This window comes from Staurois parvus, unplaced genomic scaffold (genome assembly GCF_062004578.1).
Source record: "Staurois parvus isolate SC_StPar_1 unplaced genomic scaffold, SC_StPar_1.0 ptg000505l, whole genome shotgun sequence".
Lineage (NCBI taxonomy): Eukaryota > Metazoa > Chordata > Amphibia > Anura > Ranidae > Staurois > Staurois parvus.
In genome coordinates, this window is record NW_028318301.1 from 3,456,820 (window position 1) to 3,479,584 (window position 22,765).

Sequence of the window (22,765 nt, forward strand, 5' to 3'; positions counted from 1 at the left end):
CCTCAGGAGGGCAAGTGGTTAAAGGCTAAGTTTACCTTTACATAAAAAATAATAAATGTGCATATTTATGCAGTTAAGTAATGGAATGTCAGGTCCCTTTACACCAGAAGCGGACTGACAACTCATGGGGCCCCTGGGCAATAGGGGATCATGGGGCCCCTGTGTCCTTGCCCAAACTCAAAAAAAACCTATGAAAAAGGTACCAGGGGCATCTCATGGGGCCCCCTACTGACCCCGGGACCTCGGGCAGTGCCCGAGTTTCCAAGTGGTCAGTCCAGCCCTGCTTTACACACAGCCTAGAGCTCTATTCCCGTACCTCTCTACAGGTTGTCAGTTTCAGAGCTGTAGTCAGTGTGTATGAACAATGGGCGTGCTGATCAGCGTGCCTACAGTTCTTTCCAACTACAAATCCATCTGCTGTGGTGGGTGGCAGTCGTTACTTGAAGCTTATTCATTCACAGGAATCTGTGAAGGAGTGACGCAGCTATGTAGGTGGAGCCCCACAGAGCTGCATTATTTTTAATAAGTGACAGTGGGTGTGGGGAGAATTAACACTTTCAAAATAACAGAAAACAAAAGAATGGCGTCTGCAAAAGTTTGGGCACCCTGCAGAGTTAATATCTTGTACTGCCCCCTTTGGCAAGTATCACAGCTTGTAAACGCTTTTTGTAGCCAGCCAAGAGTCTTTCAATTCTTGTTTGAGGTATCTTTGCCCATTCTTCCTTACAAAAGTCTTCCAGTTCTTTGAGATTTCTAGGCTGTCTGTCACGCACTGCTCTTTTAAGGTCTATCCATAGATTTTCAATTATGTTGAGGTCAGGAGATTGTGAAGGCCATGGCAAAACCTTCAGTTTACGCCTCTTGATGTAATCCCCCGTGGATTTCGAGGTGTGTTTAGGATCATTATCCATTTGTAGAAGCCATCCTCTCTTTAACGTCAGCTTTTTCACAGATGGCATCAAGTTACCATCCAAAATTTGCTGAAATTTTATTGAATCCATTTTTCCTTCTACTCGTGAGATGTTCCCTGTGCCACTGGCTGCAACACAACCCCAAAGCATGATTGATCCAGCCCCATGCTTAACAGTTGGACAGAGGTTCTTTTCATTAAATTCTGTGCCCCTTCTTCTCCAAACGTACCTTTGCTCATTCCGGCCAAAATGTTCAATTTTAACCTCATCGGTCCACAGAACTTGTTTCCAAAATGCATCAGCCTTGTCTATATGTTCATTTGCAAAGTTCAAACGATGATTTTTGTGGTAAGGACGTAGAAGAGGTTTTCTTCTGATGACTCTTCCATGAAGACCATATTTGTACAAGTATCTCTTTATAGTGGAATATTGTACCACAACTCCAGTGTCTGCCAGATCTTTCTGGAGGGATCGTGCAGTCAAACGTGGGTTTTGAATTGTTTTTCTCACAATCCTGCGAGCTGTTCTGTCTGATATTTTTCTTGGTCTTCCAGATCTTGCTTTAACTTCCACTGTTCCTGATGACTGCCATTTCTTAATTACATTCCGAACAGAGGATATTGACATCTGAAAACGCTTTGCTATCTTTTTATAGCCTTCTCCAGCTTTGTGAGCATCAACTATTTTCAGTTTCAGTTTTCTAGACAACTGCTTAGAAGAACCCATGGTGCTGATTGTTGGGGCAAGGTCAGATGAGTCTGGGTATTTAAAACCTTTGAGATTGACATCACCTGGTCTTCCCAGATGATGATTCAGAACAATCCATGACACTGGCAGGTCTCAGCTTTGCAAAGGGGGCAGTGCATGCTATAAATTCTGCAGGGTGCCCAAACTTTTGCAGACGCCATTTTTTTGTTTTCTGTTATTTTGAAAGTGTAAATGGTGGAAATAAAATCTAACTTTTGTTGACAAATTAGAAGAATGTCTAATCTGTAATTTGATGCCTTTTGGAGATTTTTCCATCTTTCCTTGGCTTCTTTATGCACATTAATACAAATTTTTAGCTAGGGTGCCCAAACATTCGATCCCCACTGTATAAGACTTAGCCTAAAATATAAAAATATTGCTAATTAATGTAAACACAGCCACAATAAAAAGACACTATGAAAAGATTTTTAAATTTTCTATAAATATGGCAAAAAATCATGACTATAAAACTAAGTGAGCATAAATGATTAAAAAAGATTACTGTACAAATTATCTTCACTAATTTGTTCATTAATAATGCATTCCATGTATGCTCCAGTCTTCACTTCCGGGTCTCCGCCATCTTGCCTGCTCAGCCTAGATCAGTGACAGTGGAACTGCAGAGACATACAACAGTACACTGAAATCTACACTGTGGCACCCCCCTTGATGCATTAGATGTGCTTTTATTTATCCACTCTTCTGTAAGTGGCTTTATATTGTGTGCAATAAACAAATGTTTTTCATTTACACTGCGGCACTTTCTCTTTCTCTCTTATCCTTTAAGTCACCTGTCCAGTAATGTAATGTATGGGTGTTTCATTCACTCTGTATAGCATCTGTACAGTATGATTTAGTTTTTTCTATAAAGTTGATATAATAACCTCTTTATGGTTACCACTGTCATTGGTTAATTTGCAATGATCACTAGTACAAAGAAAAGGCAGGGGACATGTTTGATGCCCAAAGTTGTATGCGATGGCTTGAGCTATAGGAGACATTATATTTAAACTACAGCTTGTGTCATGCATTAGGTTCTGCTACTATCATATAAGATATTTAAAAGTATAATTGATGGAAAATAACTGTTTTGATTTTACAATGTCTTACAAATATCTGGTTATCTGTTTGAGTAGCGTACAGATTGTTGTTTCAATGTGCTCTCTTGTGTCCTTTGCACCTCAGGTGACAAGTATGGCAATGTAGTGCATCTATATGAACGTGACTGCTCCATCCAGAGGCGGCATCAGAAGGTGGTAGAGATAGCACCTGCTGCTCAGCTTGACCCGCAGCTAAGGGATAGACTTACTCATGATTCTGTTAAACTAGCAAAACAGGTAAGAGAAATGCATTTAAAATGCCTAACGCAATATACTGAATTCAGTTTTTCTTACTCTAGTTTGTAGAAATGGCTTTGGAATGGTAAATGTTTATCTGTTGTGACACTGACATCTATTTATATGTACCTGTGCTGCTAGATAATTGTATCTGCTCATACTTGGAATTTCATATATAAAGAAAAGATAGGCACATATGTTCTTAAGGTACTGTACATGAATAACCACATGGTGAGGCTAAAAACCTCAAAGATAAAATGTTTATATTTTAATCATACAGGACACATGCTAGACTTCCATAGACCCTGCTACTTTCAGGTGATTGGACACGCTCCCTTGAGCATTACCCTATAACCCTGCCCCATTCTGAGAAACCTCAGCTTTTTGCTAGTGTGTTTTAGGTGATGGATCACTTCTCCTTTATGGAGACTTTTTTATGCTTAAAGTTGTTGTAAACTTTATTTTTTTTACTAAAATAAAAACACTATTTTAAACTTACTTGCTCTGAGCAAAGTATTCATACCCCTTGAAATTTTCCACATTTTGTCATGCTACATTCAAAAACATAAATGCATTTTATTGCTAATTGTGAAGTGGAAAGCAAATTATAAATGGTTTTCAAAATTTTTTACAAATATCTGCAGTGTGGTGTGCATTTGTATTCAGCCTCCTGAGTCAATACTTTGTAGAACCACTTTTTGCTGCAATTTCAGCTGCAAGTTTTTTTTTTGAGAATGTTTCTACCAGTTTTGCACATCTAAAGAGTGACATTTTAGCCCATTCTTCTTTGCAGCATAGCTCAAGCTCTGTCAGATTGGATGGAGAGCATCTGTAAACAGCAATTTTCAAGTCTTGCCACAGATTCTCAAATGGATTTAGGTCTGGACTTTGACTGGGCCATTCTAACACATGAATATACTTTGATCGAAATCATTCAATTGTAGCTCTGGCTGTATGTTTAGGTTTGTTGTCCTGCTGGAAGGTGAACCTCCGCCCCAGTCTCAAGTCTTTTGCAGACTCTAACAGGTTTTCTTCTAAGATTGCCCTGTATTTGGCTCCATCCATTTTCCCATCAATTCTGACCAGCTTCCCTGTCCCTGCTAAAGAAGAGCATCCCCACAACATGATGCTGCCCCACTATGTTTCACAGTGGGGATGGTGTGTTCAGGGTGATGTGCAGTATTAGTTTTCCACCACACATCAATTTTTGCTTTTAGACCAAAAGTTCAGTTTTGGTCTCATCTGACCAGAGCACCTTCTTCCATATGGCTTCTCACAAGATACAAACAGGACTTCTTATGGCTTTCTTTCAATAACGGCTTTCTTATTGCCACTCTTCCATAAAGGCCAAATTTGTGAAGTGCATCACTAATTGTTCTGTGGACAGATTCTCCCACCTGAGCTGTGGATCTCTGCAGTTCCTCCAGAGTTACCATGGACCTCTTGGGTGCTTCTCTAATTAATGCCCTCCTTGGCCGGCCTGTCAGTTTAGGTGGACGGCCATGTCTTGGTAGGTTTGCATTTGTGCCATACTTTTTCCATTTTCGGATGATGGATTGAACAGTGCTCTGTGAGATGTTCAAAGCTTAGTTAGGGGTATCAGATTAAAGGGGGCTGGATACAAATGCACACCACAGTTTTCAGATATTTGTAAATAATTTTGAAAACCATTTATCATTTTACTTCCACTTCACAATTATATACCACTTTGTGTTGGTCTATCACATAAAATCCCCAATAAAATACATTTACGTTTTTGGTTGTAACATGACAAAATGTGGAAAATTTCAAGGGGTATGAATACTTTTTCAATTCACTGTACCTCCTCCTCTGTGGTCCCCCACTGGTGCTTTCTGCTCCTCCTCCACAGTGAGTGCCCTTATAGCAAGCTGCTTGCTATGGGGACACATAGTTGCGCCCCCAAGAAGAGTTGTATGCATCCACAGACACAACATGACTAAGAGCTATTATTAGAAGGGGCCACTTAAGATTTCTCACCCCTAGCCCCTTATACACGTGATGCTATGGCTTCACGAAATATACTTGCTAGTGTAGATATGCTCCCTCCTACTGTGCCCAAAAGGTCTCAGTATAGTCACACTCCATTCTCCCCAGTCTGGGAAGGACTATATGGGTACCAAGAGCCCTGCAAAATCTATAAAGAAATTTCCCATTCATTAAAAAGTAGAGCAATTTATGACCATTGGGTTTCTCCTGAAAAGGTTTTCAATCTTTCAAGAATCATTGCGAAGGATATATGAAATGTAAAAATAATTCAATAAAAACTAATAGACCCTTCTTTCTCAATTTTAAATAAACATCTTACTGTACCTATAGAAGATGTTCCTTCATTCAAGGATTTTGCAGACAGAATTTTTTTTTTTCTTTTAAGAGGTGTTTTTACTCTGGCAGGTTTAGTTCTGCAACCAATTACTGCTACAATTTCTACTTGTCAAATTGGGGTAGGGCAATGTACGCTCAACAGAATCATGTTTTGTAGAACTGATCTTTGGTGGAAAACTACCTTTGACCTTTTCTCTGTTGATGCCTAGAAAAAGTCATAACACAAATTTCTAAAGTGGAAGTCATTTCTATACATATTATATGAGCAGAATCGTATGGCTGTAAGCCTGGTCAGCTGAAGCAGTCTGTAAAGTATACCTCACTTGCATGCCGTTTGAAGGAGGTCATTTCTTTGTTGAGGCATTTGAAAAATTCATTGTATGTGTCACAAAACCCGCCAAGTCTGCCACAAAACCCTCTCCACAAAGGAGAGGCACCCTCACTCTGAGAAGGGGTACATCTGTCCCAGATCTATGGGTTCAATCTGTGGTTTCAGAAGGGTACAAAATAGAGCGCCAAACGCTACCCTGTCATTGTTTTCCTATAAACTGCCCTGAATCATCCTAAGGAGTGGTTGTTGCTGTCACTCTGGAGGACCTGTTCAAAGGATTCTATTCAAACCTGAGCCACGATACCAGAACCTGATGGGGATATTAGTCTTGTTATAAAATCCCTATTAAGTACCTTTGCATTCCAAGTTTTGCATGGAATCCTCAAGGTCACAAAGCTCCTCTCTGAGACAAGAGGAACAGTTGGAATCAGTACACATTCAGGATGCCTACCACTGTAGTCCCGTTTGCCCATCAGCATATTTTGCACTTCGCAGTAGGAGACAAACACTTCCAGTTGTCATACTTACATTTAGATTATCCTCTGCAACCAGAATGTTAACAAAGGTATTTGTACCCCTTATGGCCCTTTTAAGAACACAAGGAATTCAGGTTACAAATTATTCTGATGACCTACTTCTAGACACATTTCCCTCAACAGTCTGCAAACGTCCAAAGGACTATCCAGATTATTCAGGATTTTGGTTGGGCAATCAATTTCCAAAGGTCTGCCCTCTAGGCTTCCTTGCATCCGTCCACCAAAAAAGCTTCTGTCTAAGATCTCAATCTCAGATCTTTAGATCAAAAGAGACTCTCCACGAGAGAACCAAGAGATGCAGATTTTTATCTACTTTTGTATGATTCATACTTTCTTACAGCAACAAGCAGAACAGGAATTACACAGTGATGCTACATAATATAGCCATTTAGACCCTTCTGAAAAATTCATGTTAGAATGGTATCTATTTGTGTATGATTCAAACATGCCTGCAATGATGGGCAGAGCAGGAGCCAGATAGTATAACCATGCAATTTAATGGTTTGCTATTTGGACCCCAAAAACATGGGTTTTCACACACATTGGATTGTTATTTTCTAGAATTACAGTAGTATTTTGTTAATGAGATAGTTTGAATGCCACTTCCAGGGTTGTTCTTTAAGTGTTGTGTGCACCTAGTAGCTAGATCTGACTGATAATGGCACTTGGCCAAGCTGACCTTGTGCATTTTCAATGAACAGTACTTGTATGATGACCTTGTGTGTCTACAAGTAGTTTCAGCTTGACAAGCCACATGTCAAGGGGATAGTAGGGAACTACTGACCGTATGTAGGTGTTTGGGGACCTCTAAATCAATCAAGTTTATAGGACATTAGTGTGCTGGCAGTCAGGCACTAGAGCTGCCTTAGCACAATGCACATTAGCACATGACACAGCATGTGGTACGTGACTTCAGTACATTGTATGCACAATTATTAGGCAGGGGAGTATTTTGACAAAATTATCATTTTTATGCATATGGTTTAACTCCAGTGCAATGCTGGATGCAATAACTAGAAGCAAGTCATATACACACAATTACACACACAGGTACGTTTAACCAGCATTTACACCATTATTTATTCTAAGCATGTGAAAGACCCTCTACCAAATGAACACTTGCCCTGGCACTTCATAGCATTCACTTGGCATTCCAAGAAATAGCAGAATCCAACTGCAATATTCTCCACTTTTATTATCAAATGATACACAGGAGGATATATCTTATAGTCATCACAATCTGCATAATAACACACACCAATAATAATGTGAGCATTACAGCATGAAATAGACACATCTTTTGACAGCGTCACAGCATAGAAGTCATACATTACCAAAATAATAGTGAATCCTCCTGCGCTGCTATACCTACTTAGGATTAATAATACAGCTGCTAACATCCAATCCTCACCTTTAGATGGATAAATGGATATAATTAATGTAACAGTGATGCAGCGCTATAATAGATATTACATATAGCACAAAACCGCTTCCAAAGTACTTACTAATAATATAAAATTAACCAAGCTTATATCTGTGACATTTGAAGGTGATCAGTGCAGTATACATCTAGCATAAATAACCAACGTGATTATTCCAACATAGCGTGTGCTGGTGGTGAGTGAAAATCCTATACTCCTATGTCTGCTCCGTGAGAGGTCCATTCTCTGCATGCAGGTTGAACAAAAGAAAACACCTTGATTCCCCCATCAGCACATTTGAATTCGATCCATATATGACCAGATATAAGGACTCCAAAAAACATCATGAGTATATAAAGGTATATACACTGGCACCAGTCCAAGGAGGAATAGTGTAAGATGGAGGCGAGCGCTTTAAAGCGTGTGGAGTAATCTTTTTGCCTGGAGAGAGCATGTAGGATCCTGGGGTGATCCGCAAGGCATTTTGGCCCCTGTGGGTCACAGGGGAAAGGTAAGCGGGCATGCCAGCCTTATAGGATTTTCACTCACCACCAGCACAGGAGTATGTTTTATATCAGTTTTTATATGTGTGTTTAACACTGAATATTGTTGACTTTATCACTGTTATTTATTAATCACTTCTATAAGGTGATCTGTGTCCCATTTTAGGGAATCACCGTATGCCACGCTCTGTTGGAATAATCACGGTTATTTATGCTATATGTATACTGCACCAATCACCTTCAAATGTCACAGATATAAGCTTGGGTGATTTTATATTATTAGTAAGTACTTTGGAAGCGGTTTTGTACTATATGTAATATCTATTATAGCGCTACATCACTGTTACTTTAATTACATACATTACCAAAGCTATGGGAAGACGGGAAAGGACAGACCCCATCGAAACCATAATGCACAGGGGGTCATGGGGAAGCCATAAATACGACCAATCGATGAGCCCATATAGCCTTGGCAAGAGTCCCTTCTAGGAGGAGCTAGCAGAAAGGTTCCATAAGGGTAACATGAGGGTAACAGAGTCATGCCCAGCTACTAAACCACGCCACTACCCTAAACCTAAAGATTTCTAACTTCTCAAGCAAGTAGACATCTTTAATTGCACAAACAAGTTCTTATCTTCTAATGTAACATTTCTAGATGTCATAAACACGTTTAATCCCACAAACAAGTTCTTATCTGCTTTAAGCAGTCTAATATCTTGTGACTCTGTTTCTTTAGCCTAGAGAAATGACATCAGTCACTTCTCATGATCCTGGCATTTGGGCAACTGTGCTTTATTGTAAAAATTACCCAAGAAACAAAGGGTTTAAGGCCAACACATTTCATAGGCATTTCAATGCTGTATAATGCTTGGATTTAGGCATATCAGGTGACGTGTATTTGTTCTATGATTGAGGGTGTGGCCTAAGGAGATCAACACCCTACATCAAGGTGTACATAATTATTAGGGGGCTTCCTTTCCACAGGCAAAATAGGCCAAAAAAGAGATTTAGTGAAGTCTTGCAGAGGGATGCAGTACTCTTGAAATTGCTAAGATATGGGGGTATGATCACAGAACCATCAAACATTTTGTTGCAAATAGTCAACAGGGTCGAAAAAAAGACGTAGATTAACTGCCAAAGATTTGAGAAGAATCAAACGTGAAGCTGCCAGGTCCCATTATCCTCCAGTTCTGTCATATTCCAGAACTATAACCTACCTGAAGTCCCCAGAAGTACAAGGTTTTCAATGCTTAGAGACATGGCCAAGGTAAGGAAGGTTAAAATCTGACCCGTACTGAACAAAACACACAAGTTGAAGTGTCAAGACTAGGCCAAGAAATATCTGAAGACAGATTTTTCAAAGGTTTTTATAGACTGATGAGATGAGTGACTCTTGACAGACCAGATGGATGGGCCCATGGCTGGATCAGAAACAGGCACATAGCTCCATTTTGACCCAAACACCAGGGGTGGGGTACTAGTATGGGCTGGTATTATTAAAGATGAGGTAGCTGGACCTTTTCAGGTTGAATATGAGCTCAAAATCAACTTCCAAACCTACTGCCAGTTTTTAGAAGACACTTTCTTCAAGCAGTGGTACTGGAAAAAGTCTGCATCTTTCAAAAAGCCCATGATATTTATGCAGGATAATGCTTCATCGCATGCATCGAAGTACTCCACTGCTTGGCTTGCCAGTAAAGGCCTAAAAGATGAAAGAGTAATGACATGGCTCCCTTCCTCACCTGACCTGAACCCTATTGAAAACTTTGTGGGCCCTTCTTAAATGAGAGATTTACAGTGAAGTAAAACAATACACCCCTCTGAACAGTGTGTGGGAAGCTGTGGTTTCTGCTGCACAAAATGTTGATCATCAGCAGATCAAGAAACTGATGGTATATGATTTTTATGTGTTAAAGGAATCTGAACAATGAAGTTTTTATATTGTTTTTTTCCCACTTTTTAAAAATGCTTTATTTAGCAGAAGCATAGCTTATACTCTTGTTTGACTTGTCTGATATCATTCTTAGCGGTTCCCCTCCTATTCATATATGCAAAAATATCATGTATATAGCACCCTTTTAGACCACATCCACTTTCATCATGGTCACAAATTACTACAATGGTGCAGTGCAAAAGTGAGCCTACTGTGAATAGGATGTTTGGTTGTTTTCCACTGCAGTCTACCAACAGACTGTCCATTTTGTGCTTCATGGTGAATTTTTAGGGGAGGAGAGGGGTGGTACTGAGCATAGGCTTCCAGTGATCCTGTAGGAGAGCAGACAGAAAAAAAATGTGAAAGTTTGTGTGAGGACATCTGTAATTCATATGTAATTATTTCTCCTGCATTCAGAAAGCATTAATATAATTAAGGATCTAATCTGTTTTTCCATTAGAAAATAATAGAAAATAATTGTTTACCTTACTTACCTCCTTCAGCTTAACTTAAGAAGTCTTCAGGGGGTTCATGTGGTAGTAAACTCAGAAAGCTTTTAATACCGATTATTAAAGTTTATTTACAGCAGAGGGCAGCAGAGGCACTAAGACCATACCGAATGTGTATTTATTTGTTTTTTTATTTAATCCTTTTACTTTGCTGTTGCTTGTGAATATTAATCCGCGCAGTGCATGTTCCTTTCCGACAGCTTTGCTATTGACACACATCAAAATCATGTAATGAGTCATAGGTCCTATTAAGTATTTAAGACTTGTATTGCATAAATCCAGTGTTGTTAAATTGATAGCTTAGGCTTCAAAGATGGTTTTGTGATTGTGGCATCAGTGCATTTGGCAACAAGGTTAAAAATGGAGACATGGTTTTCTGAAAGGCTCTGTCAATTTTCAGAATTCTTTTTTTTTTTTTTGACACAACAGTGGGTTGCTTTTTTACTACATCAAAGCACACAAAACATGCTATGAAAAAATATAATATGTGATCAGAATGGCACGCCTCTCCTGAGAAAATGTCTAAATATAGTTATTTTCAAAACTAAGCTCTAGGCAAACCACTAAATACACTAATGGAATACTTCTATGGGGGAGCTATCCTATTTGCCAAAGGTCTTGTATTTTTGTCCATCAAAATCTGAAATCTACGCAGTCCTAATACACAGAATAACAAGTCTAGTGACATGACTTTCTACCAGTCTGTGAAAGTGATGGAGTAGCAATAGACTGATGTGGTCTTCTCTCTGCTTGCAGCATGGTCCTTGTAAGCACATGTGAATGAATGTAGGATACCTAATCAAGTACTGCCAATGCTTTGTCCCACTCTGACTGCATTTGCCAGTCATTCACAAAACTGTCTACATTTAAAGGAGCAGCATGGGAACCATGCTATTCACACAATTGATTTTGGAGGAAGACTAGGGAAGTCCTTTCCAAGAAAGGTTCATTTGACATTGAAGCAACTTATTCTAAAACAGTGGTGTAGATTCTGTCAGCAGCACAACAGACTAACAGACAGTGCTCCCCTATACTCTGGGAATGAACAGTTTTTCGGCAGTCCACTGCATGACTATAGGCCCTTGATAGGTCTTAATGATGTCTGGAGACCATAGATCTGACAGAGTGCAGGGATGAAAAGGCTGCTTGAACCAACCTAGCAGTGTGGAGGAGCCTGCTGGAGTGGAGGATTAGATAAGCAAAACTGCTGTACTTGGTTCCCTAGACATAAACAAGCAGGTGACCCTTACAGTGCACCACTGCAAAGGAGTACTTTTTTTTTGGAGTTGCGTTTTAAGCGGGGAATAGGACTGTGGAGCAGAGATCACTGTTGGACTACAGTCAGTGGAGATATATTTGATATTATATAAATGAGAGGGCAAATGGGAAATCCTACACTCTGACACACAAACTTTCTATTGGCCTTCCATTGCAACACAGGAGAGGAATTTCAAAACACAAAAGATGGTATAGATGTCCCCCTAGCTACAGTACATAAGATTTTACCCAAATCTACCGTACATGCCTATTTAGTCTGGCACACTGGAGGTGTCTCAATCCCTACCTTTTTCAGTTACTTTACTACATTTATATTTATAAAGTAATGCCAGGTCATGCTCCCCCCTCCACTTTCCCCGCATTAAGTTTGTGTGTGTTAGGACACATATTACTCTCCAGAGTCATGTGAACAGCTCTTCTCTTAGCATGGAGTTCTGTTCTATGGCACTAAGCAGAGAAAACTCCATAGGACACTGCAGATTGCATACCACAGCCTGCATTTTATGAATGGCCCATAAAATGCAGGCCCTGGTATGATTAAACATTGAGATGTACTGTAAAGCGGGTAGCAATTATCACTCTCCACTTTAAATGGAGCTAAAATAACATAATAACATTCCCGTTAACTATTTCTTTACATTTATATTAATATTGCCCATTTGTCTTTAGGGCTGGTGAATAGGGTGGAGACTAGTTCATAGACTATGCATCTTCATGGGTCATATGGCTTTGGTATGCTAAGCTGGTTGATGACTTATGTCAGGAAATAAGCTTAAAGTGTTGGCAAATCAAAAAATCTAAATTGAAATGACCTGTCTACTTCACACAGCATAGCAGCAGATGTCATCTGTCCCTAGCCAGGCCAAAAAAAGGAGCAGACAGTCTTCTGAAATTCTTTCTGCTTTCCTACAGTGAAAAAACCCAACACACGAAAAAAAATTGTGTCACCACACCCCCTTTCCTGTGACTGACAGACTAATTAGGAGTTCGCTCCAGCCTGAGGAGACTAAGAAGACAGTTACCCCATAAACACTGGGCAGCATTTGGGGCATCAGAGACTACAGACTTTCAAAGGCTGGTGGTAGCTGAGCAATTGTTGGGAATTACTCAGTGGGACCCTGCCGACACTATGTGCTTATCTCTACGAAGGGAGAAGGAGGAGGGGGGATGCATGCTTTCACAGGTCATCATTATCAACTAACGAGAGCCAAGCAATCTCGCACAGATTTAATCCCACAACTCCCGGGGAGGGAGCCGAGCAGAAGGATCACAACAATTAATTCAGGAAGGAATGCTTTTCTCTGCAGGAGCAAATTGGATCAGGGTTTGTTTGCCTTCCTCTGGATCTACTGTGGGCATGGGATTATAACTTTTTTTTTTTTTTTTTTTTTTAATGGTTGAATTGGATGGACTTTTGTCTTTTTTCAGCCAGACTATGTAACCTCTCAATAGTTGGGCACTTTTACTGTAGTGCCCTACTTTATAATAATGCCGGATAGTTACACAGTAAAAGTGGCTAGTCATTGAGGGGTTAATTGTGATCCGCCTGCGTGGCTTTCTCCCTGGCAGCCGTGGGTTAAATTTGTGTGATGCCATTTGTCAGTTGATATGGATGACCTGTGAAAGCATGTATCCCCCCCCCCCCCGCCCCCTTTGTTAGTAGAGATAATCACATAGTGTTGGCATGGTCCACGGAGTAATTCCCGAGCTAGGCTATTTCGGGAGTGATCTTTGTGGGTGGCTGTGGGACACACGCCCCCTTCTCTCATGTTCATACATGAGACTCCTAATTAGTCTGTCAGTCACAGGACAGGGTGTATGGTGACAAATTTTTTTTTCACGTGTCAGATTTTTTTTTACCATAGGAAAACAGAGAAAATTTCAGATGACTGGCTGCTCCTTTCTTGGCCAGACTACGGGCAAATGACTTCTGCTATTATGCTTTGATTTTTTTGAGTTTACAACCACTTTAAAGTGGCATTCTCTGCATTAAGGTAAATAAAAACACCTCCTGCATGCAGCCCCCCCGGCACCGCCTAAATACTTACCTGTGCCCGAGAGCAGCGATGCTACTCTCTCTCTCTCCTCACTGGACAAGGAGACAACAGCAGGAGGCATTGGCTACTGCTGCCATCAATCAAATCCTGTGCGAAGGGAGTGGTGGATGGGGTCAAGCCGAAATGTGTGTCAATAGCCACCCGCAGCCTGACTTAGCATCAAGCCCACACGTGCCACCATAGGAAGCCGCGCCCTGCGGTGGTACACACAGAAAGCGACAGAACCTAAAGCACTGACAGGGGACCCCTGAAGAGGAGGTTTGGAGCCACTCTGTGCAAAACCATTGCACAAAGCAGGTAAGTATAACATGTTATTTAACAAAAAAAAAATTTAATTTTACCATCACTTTAACGAACTTGGAGGTCTTAATACATGTTTTAGACATCCCATCACTGAATAGCAACCAGAGATAGTAATTAATAAGGAAGAGTCATCACATCAGAGGGTTTCATCCAATCGCTTTCATGAGAAAGATTTTATTGTGCAGTTTAGACAAGTCAGAGAATGCTCCATGATAGTGAGTGGAAGGAACTAGTATAAGAATAGCAGAGGAGGGGAAGACGACTGTGGAGGCCTGACTGGTGGAGCTACCACATTTCACAGAGAGATATTGGGGGGGGGGCACTTGGGCAGGCACATAGAGTGGGGGATAAGAAATTCACTACTGTCAATCCCCTGGGTGTGGTAATATTGGATGTGCTTGCTGGTTAGATATCGTTCCAGTTTATGATTGCTTTAGTATATTGTCTTTGGTTGTCTTGGTTTTCCATAGTGCCGAGGTTGTATTGCTTGATAGTATTGGGTAATATTATTATTATTATACAGGACTTATAATATTGCTAATCTTTTTCTTTCTCTAGAGTATTGTTTTATGTAATATTTCCTTATCAGTACCGAAGTTGTTAATGCTTAATTATTTATACAATACATTATTTTTCACCTACATGTGATGTGTGTTTTATTGCTGACCTACACCTATTGAACGGTAAGAAGTGGGTGTTGATTAATGATATTGATATTATTAATATCTGTTATTAGCGTTTAATCACCTCCCCCCTTAATTTTATTACAATAGGATGGGGTGAGCAGTGTATTCTTGAGCCAGTCTGTTAGTTTGGAGAAGGAAAGAGGGAGGAAGAGAGGAGTTCCTTGATATCATAGGCTATGGGGGCTGTGTGTTTCTGTTGATGCACACGGTGTAGGGCGACACATTTTTAGTCCCTAAATGCAAGGGTGGTCGCATAGGATGCTGTAAGAGAAAGGAGCCACCCTGAAACAGGAAACTTTGGGAACATTTTTTTTTTAATCTTTGTACAACTTGGTTATACACAGATGTGAAAGGAACATGGGTAGAGAATATGATTTGGAGGCTGAAGTTTGCCTGACATTTGTGCATGATTTTGTCTTACCACACCAGCTTTATATACCTTGAATTGAGATTCCTATATTGCTCTCTATTTTTTATTATTAATTTGTAAACACTGTTAAAAGAAATTGATTTCTGTGGGTCCCAACTGCCCGCATGATGTCGTGTGGATTTTGGATGGAATCCAGAAAGCTAGTGGTTGTAATTTTCTGAAAATAGACATCAACAAGGCTGATGCAAACTGCAGTAAGGAATACCTAGATGCCATAAAATAAAGCCTGCAACCTTCTGTCAGAAAATAAAAAATAATTATAATTAATTTAAATTAAACTGATTGTTCACATAGGATGTTCACAAGTTTTTTTTATTATTCTTCACTTTTATGCATTATGCTTTAGTAAATGTCCTTCCTTTTATTGTACGTGCTTACAATCTCCATGGAGATTGTAAAAATTTAGGCCTTATCAACACGCAACCTTTTCTTAACTCAGCAGCTTTTTAGCAAAAAAAAAATTTAACGTGTCAAGCGTTTGGCTGTTAATTCACTTCATTGGTCAGAATAAATAATTTTTTCTGGCTACTGAAATTAATCAGTGCTCAAGTGCTAAACACATTTAGAAGCGTCAAGTGTTTTTCCTGCCAAAACTCTGCTGTTCCTGGATGCACTGGCAGTGTTTTTTTTTTCCTGCCTCTGAACTCTCCTGCCACTAAATGCCTCTAAAGGTTTGAGGGCATGGATGCATAGGCTAACAAGCAGGGGAGTTTAGAGGCAGGGGAAAAAAAGGCCAGAAGCATCTAGGAGCAGCTGTAAAAATGTCCAGTGTGCATGAAGCCTCATAGGCATAAACGTAATGGAATGTCACTTAGATCTCTGTACCCCTGATGAAGTCAACTGATGACAGAGGGCAGAGCTTGAGTGATGTACACAGGTAGGAGCTGCAGGGCAGGAATACTATACAACAGGGGCACCTGTACACGTTGTTCCTGAGCAGATAAGCAATTGTTACTGTGTGCACAGTCTTGCACTTTAAAGAATCAATCATTTTAATCTTTGAAATAAATCACATGCTTTTAATGAAAAGCACTATGAGTTTTGCCTATATTTCTTGTCTTTACTGTGGAAACCCATACTAGACTGGGATGAATGTCTGTGCAATTTAATCCTGAGGGGAAAAAGGAATTAAAAGGCCATATTTATCTGTAAGGTCCACCTGACCAGGTGAGAGTTTTTCCATAGGGTGGTGAGTAGCGAATGTCATGGGACGTTTTTCTGTAACACAAAAGGTTGAAGAAAGAAGATAACACTGTGGGCCAGTTCACACCACAAATTCTGCATTATAGATGTGTTTCTGCATACATATTTACATGCATTTTTGGTGTATTCTGGTGGTTTCCCTTCAATTAAGGACCTGTGTTTATATGTATTCCAATGCATTTTCCATGTAATTTGCCCCTATCCAGGTGTGTTCTTTACAGAAAAAATGCAGCATGTTCTACTTTTGTTGACTGCACTGAACTAGGGCCATTGGAATACATGGAAAACACTGTGAATGTTTGATACAGGTTAAAAACACATTGAATGAATCTGGTGTGAACATGCCAAGAAGATTTTTACAGGATTGGTGTTTTTCAAGGGTGCCACAGGATTGATTATGCGATTAGATTGTAAAGTGTATGGGCACAAATAGCAACACGATAGCACTTTGTTGTGCATTGAATGAAGTCACTGAAGCGCTAGCATTCTGATGTACTGTATACATGATATTAAGACATAGCTTTACACTATTTAGTTTTTACAGCGACGCACTGATTGTATTCTCATCTTTTGAAGCCTAATCTGGGTATATACAGTCAGTTTTTTTTGTTTGTTTTTTTTCATTCAACCAGCGGGTTGAATGACAAAACCAGACAGATCGCTTTATCAACACAATAGTCAATGTTGATGCAGCAATCTCTCCCAGTGTGTCTTTGTATTGTAAAAGGGGGACCCCAGACCACAGAATATACTCAATGATGCTTGCAGCTTTTGGATGCAAGCATGATTGGATGCTGGTATTCCTGCATGTTCATTCGACCAGCTTCTGACCAATAGACAGCTCTACACACTGACCAAACGTCAGCCGGTTCCTGCTGAACTGGCTAATTATGTTCAGTGTGTAACCCAGCTTTAGATGATGATATAATACACACAATTAAAATTGTGACTGTTTGGCAACACACTCAGTCACAATTAAAATTGTGACTGAATGGCAACACACTCATAGCTGCAGCTGTGAGCTTTTTTAACAATTTGGACAGCAAGTAGTTACCAATGAATTCGACATTCAGTGTATGTGGTGATGATTTATTCACTACAAGTATTGTCATTACTATTTTTAATGTGGATCCATTTTATTAGTGTATGTAAAACAAGCTCTTAATTTCACAATTTGGATATAATTAATACAACCTTTCTTTATACATTGTTAATTATAGTGATTGGTGAAATGGCTCTTGACCCTGAGGTTGCTGTGTGTTAAAGACATAATGTATTAATTGTAAGAGAAGAGCTAGGCATTATTCCGAGTTTTCTCTTGCATGAACAAACTTGGATATTTTCTGTGACACACAAAGATGTCAAAAATTAAAAGTAGGGTATTTTAGCAATTGACTGACTAATTGTCTGATTAGACTTAGAGATCAGTTCAAGTCTAGTAGCTAGAATTAATGCAATTTGGCTGTTAAGCTTTTGTACCTTATTTATCTGAAGTTTTCTATTTAAAAATCAGAGTGAAAAGAGCTCACATTCCCACCCATGGGTTTTATCATCATTTGGGAGGAGTCAGATTGCTAAATCAAAAATAACATCTCTTCATTGGCTTTACCCTGAGTGTCTATTAATAGTACCAAATCAATAACAAACAATACAAAACTTGTCACTGTAGAATTATTGACTTGCAAAAATTAAAAACATGAAATGCACCCAGGCCCGGGAACCTGAAATAGTGTTTTATAGATTATAATTTACAATATAATTTCACTATATATTATATAGGCATCTCATTGTTGACACGTGGGCAAATGTAAATTGGTCATGAAAGCAAATGCATAAACTGCAAAACCTATATGCAAATGATCATAAAAGAGATACAAACGCATATGAAGGCACAACTGTGGAATCACAGTTAAGCCTATCTCTCAGATTTTGCAATGTAATACATCTGGTTAATCAAAAATATGCTTTCAATTTATATACAGATGTGAACCACAAATAACAATGATGAAAGTGTGTAGTCTCATATATTTTCACAGTTTTAAGGTGACAGCATGCAAATTTATAGGTATTACTTAGCTCATCAGGTGGATCTGCCAACACATAATAGTGCTCATGCCAACTAAAAATGATTCCACACTATTCTGTATAATTACGTATAACAGATATGAAGTGAAACATTTGATTTATGCATCTGCCAACACCTAACCATGCTCATGCTAACTACCAGCAAATGGCAGACATCCACCAAACAAAATGTGCTAGAGCATACCCCATATGAATTTCAACCTATTAGGACAGTGTTGTGGCTCAGTGAAGTGGAAAATCATTTATGCTGTAATCCTATGTGAGGCAAAGTGAATGTAATGCACTCAATCAGTATGGAATACCACAGTCTGAAGAAGGTTTCCAACGTCCCACGCATAGACTTACTATAGCTCGTTCTATCATCCACTAACAATCCTAATGAAGGTCATGCTCCTGGGATGGTATCCCAGGGTCAATGATAGGCTGATAATATTATGACCAAGTGCGCTCCCAGGTAAATGCATGATGAGCACCTGTTAACATTTAATAAAATGATAATCACTCAGCAGTGATTGATATACAATGTGCAAACATTATGCCTTTCTAAGCTAATACACAGCTTTACCTAAAGCGAACAGCATGTCAGCCTACTCAGAGCTTACACTACATGCACACATAGAGCAACACAACAATTTACAAAATACACTGCTGCAGTTCCCCTCTCTGCATATACAGGGGAGATGGTTCTGCAGTAACCTTTTCCCATCCATATAAAACCTTCTCTGTGGAAGTGGTATGTACCACATTGTGGTGTGAACCTCCTAAGCTTCTACCTGTGATGTAATACAAAAATCAAAGAGAAGCTGCTAACATCCAGTCATACCAAAGATCAAATAAATGTGATGAGAAAAAATGATGCAGCGCTACTTACAAATCATAAGTCACATATTATACTAAAAGATGCATAAAAATAGAAACAATATATAAAGTGACACAATGTGCAAATGAAAAAATGTGATTAGATCCACATGGGGTCTTTACAAATATCTGACCGTGATCAGATCCTGACCGGATCCAAAGGTGAATAAGAAGTGAAAAATGCACAACCACATAAATGGTAATAAACAATGTGTGAACCGATATTTACAACAAGTAACAAGAGTGAGTTAATCCTAAACAGGATTTGAAGGTGATGGTAAATAATAGTTCAGGTAGGGACTTATGGGTGATATGTCCAAGGAATTGGACTCAAATTAAGAACAAACGCATAAACATGAAAGTGAATTTTTGCAAAAACAAATGTGCATAAATAATGCAAAAAATTATGAACTCAAAACACTAAATGGTGAATCCATATATAGGTATATACATCAGATACAAATTGACAGGGAATCCCAAAACTCATGGGTTTCAGCAACATTTTGACTGCTGAAGCCAGATTGAAAAGTAGATGTTTATTATACAAGCATGTAGCTAGACCTCCATGCAGGGAGAGCAGAACAATACATGGTGTTGGATTCAAAGTAATGCTCTAACTAACTAAGGCATTCTAATACAATTTATATCCTCTACCAGTGGGTGGCACTTAGCTATCTGATCTTTCTTTGGAGAGCTATCTGTGTTTTTGGAGAAACACATTGAGATGGGATTATTTGTCCACATGTTACTGTTACTTCCAGTGTCCATCAAGTTTGACAGGTTTCCAAAGGCTGTGACAACAATCTTGAAAAAGGCAGGGAGGTCAACAGGTGTGGGGTTGCTGTGGAACTGGTTCTCATACAGATAGAGGAAATACAGGATGTTAGGCCATATTAATATTATTATACAGTATTATAAAGCGCCAATAGTTCACTCAGAGCTGTACATTACAAAGGGGAACAGAACATGTGACAGAACAACAACAATACAATGCAAAACATGAGGGGATCGAGGGCCCTGCTCTTTCAAGCTTACAATCTAGGAGGGAGGGGATGGTGGCACAGGAGGAGATAGCTGTGGGGGATGGAGTGGTAGGAAGAGTGGATGAGCTGGGCAAGTTAGCAGGGGGTGGGGTATGCTTTCCTGAAGAGGTGGGTTTTCAGGGTGCGCCTAAAGGAGAGGAGAGTAGGTGATAATCTGATGGGTTGGGGCAGGGAGTTCCAGAGGATGGGTGACACCCTGGAGAAGTCCTGGAGGCGGGCATGGGAGGAGGAGACCAGGGAACTAGAGAGAAGGAAGTCTTGTGAGGAGCGGAGTGTGCGTGCTGGGTGGTACTTTGATATTAGGTCGGTGATGTAATTTGGGGCAGTATGGTGGACGGCTTTGTACATCAGTGTTAGGATTTTGAATTTGATCCGTTGCGCAATCGGAAGCCAGTGGAGGGATTGGCAGAGGGGGGTGGCAGAAATGGAGCGGTTGGAAAGGTGAATGAGTCTGGCAGCCGTATTCAGGATCGACTGAAGCGGGGATAGCCAGCAGCGAGGCAAGCCAGTAAGGAGGGAGGTACAGTAATCGAGTCGTGATGTGATATGATGAGGGAGTGGATGAGCTGTTTAGTGGTTTCTGGGGTTAGGAATGTGCGTATTTTGGCGATGTTGCGGAGGTGGAGTCTGCACGAGCTTGTTAAAGATTGGACTTGGGGCTGGAAGGATAGGTTGGAGACCAGAATGACACTGGCCTGTACTCTGGCCTGCGGGGCGGGTTTGATGGTGGCGTTGTTGGATGTGATGGAGAAGTCAATGGGGGGTGGTGTCCGGGCTGGGGGGAAGACAAGAAACTCGGTTTTGGAGAGGTTCAGTTTAAGGAAATGGAGTGACATCCAGTCTGATATTTCGATCAGTAGGTGTGTGATTCGGGCGGAGACTGAGGTGGTGAGGTTGGGGGTTGAGAGATAGATTTGTGTGTCGTCGGCATATACAGTGGGGATCGAAAGTTTGGGCACCCCAGCTAAAAATTTGTATTAATGTGCATAAAGAAGCCAAGGAAAGATGAAAAAATCTCCAAAAGGCATCAAATTACAGATTAGACATTCTTATAATATGTCAACAAAAGTTAGATTTTATTTCCATCATTTACACTTTCAAAATAACAGAAAACAAAAAAATGGCGTCTGCAAAAGTTTGGGCACCCTGCAGAGTTAATATCTTGTACTGCCCCCTTTGGCAAGTATCACAGCTTGTAAACGCTTTTTGTAGCCAGCCAAGAGTCTTTCAATTCTTGTTTGAGGTATCTTTGCCCATTCTTCCTTACAAAAGTCTTCCAGTTCTTTGAGATTTCTAGGCTGTCTGTCACGCACTGCTCTTTTAAAGTCTATCCATAGATTTTCAATTATGTTGAGGTCAGGAGATTGTGAAGGCCATGGCAAAACCTTCAGTTTACGCCTCTTGATGTAATCTCCCGTGGATTTCGAGGTGTGTTTAGGATCATTATCCATTTGTAGAAGCCATCCTCTCTTTAACTTCAGCTTTTTCACAGATGGCATCAAGTTACCATCCAAAATTTGCTGAAATTTTATTGAATCCATTTTTACTTCTACCCGTGAGATGTTCCCTGTGCCACTGGCTGCAACACAACCCCAAAGCATGATTAATCCAACCCCATGCTTAACAGTTGGACAGAGGTTCTTTTCATTAAATTCTGTGCCCCTTCTTCTCCAAACGTACCTTTGCTCATTCCGGCCAAAATGTTCAATTTTAACCTCATCAGTCCACAGAACTTGTTTCCAAAATGCATCAGGCTTGTCTATATGTTCATTTGCAAAGTTCAAACGATGATTTTTGTGGTGAGGACGTAGAAGAGGTTTTCTTCTGATGACTCTTCCATGAAGTCCATATTTGTACAAGTATCTCTTTATAGTGGAATAGTGTACCACAACTCCAGTGTCTGCCAGATCTTTCTGGAGGGATCGTGCAGTCAAACGTGGGTTTTGAATTGTTTTTCTCACAATATTGCGAGCTGTTCTGTCTGATATTTTTCTTGGTCTTCCAGATCTTGCTTTAACTTCCACTGTTCCTGATGACTGCCATTTCTTAATTACATTCCGAACAGAGGATATTGACATCTGAAAACGCTTTGCTATCTTCTTATAGCCTTCTCCAGCTTTGTGAGCGTCAACTATTTTCAGTTTCAGTTTTCTAGACAACTGCTTAGAAGAACCCATGGTGCTGATTGTTGGGGCAAGGTCAGATGAGTCTGGGCATTTAAACCCTTTGAGATTGACATCACCTGGTCTTC

General features: G+C 40.0%; 1 protein-coding gene across 4 annotated transcripts in view; it reads left to right on the forward strand.

Moving 5' to 3' along the window:
* PC (pyruvate carboxylase) overlaps positions 1-22,765 on the forward strand; it is a 1,112,699-nt gene that overhangs the window by 443,867 nt on the left and 646,067 nt on the right. For all 4 annotated transcript variants that reach the window (XM_089689964.1, XM_089689966.1, XM_089689965.1 and 1 more), the window contains one exon: positions 2,844-2,995. In XM_089689964.1, coding sequence (XP_089546090.1) covers positions 2,844-2,995 — 152 coding nt within the window. The remainder of the gene's footprint in view (positions 1-2,843; positions 2,996-22,765) is intronic.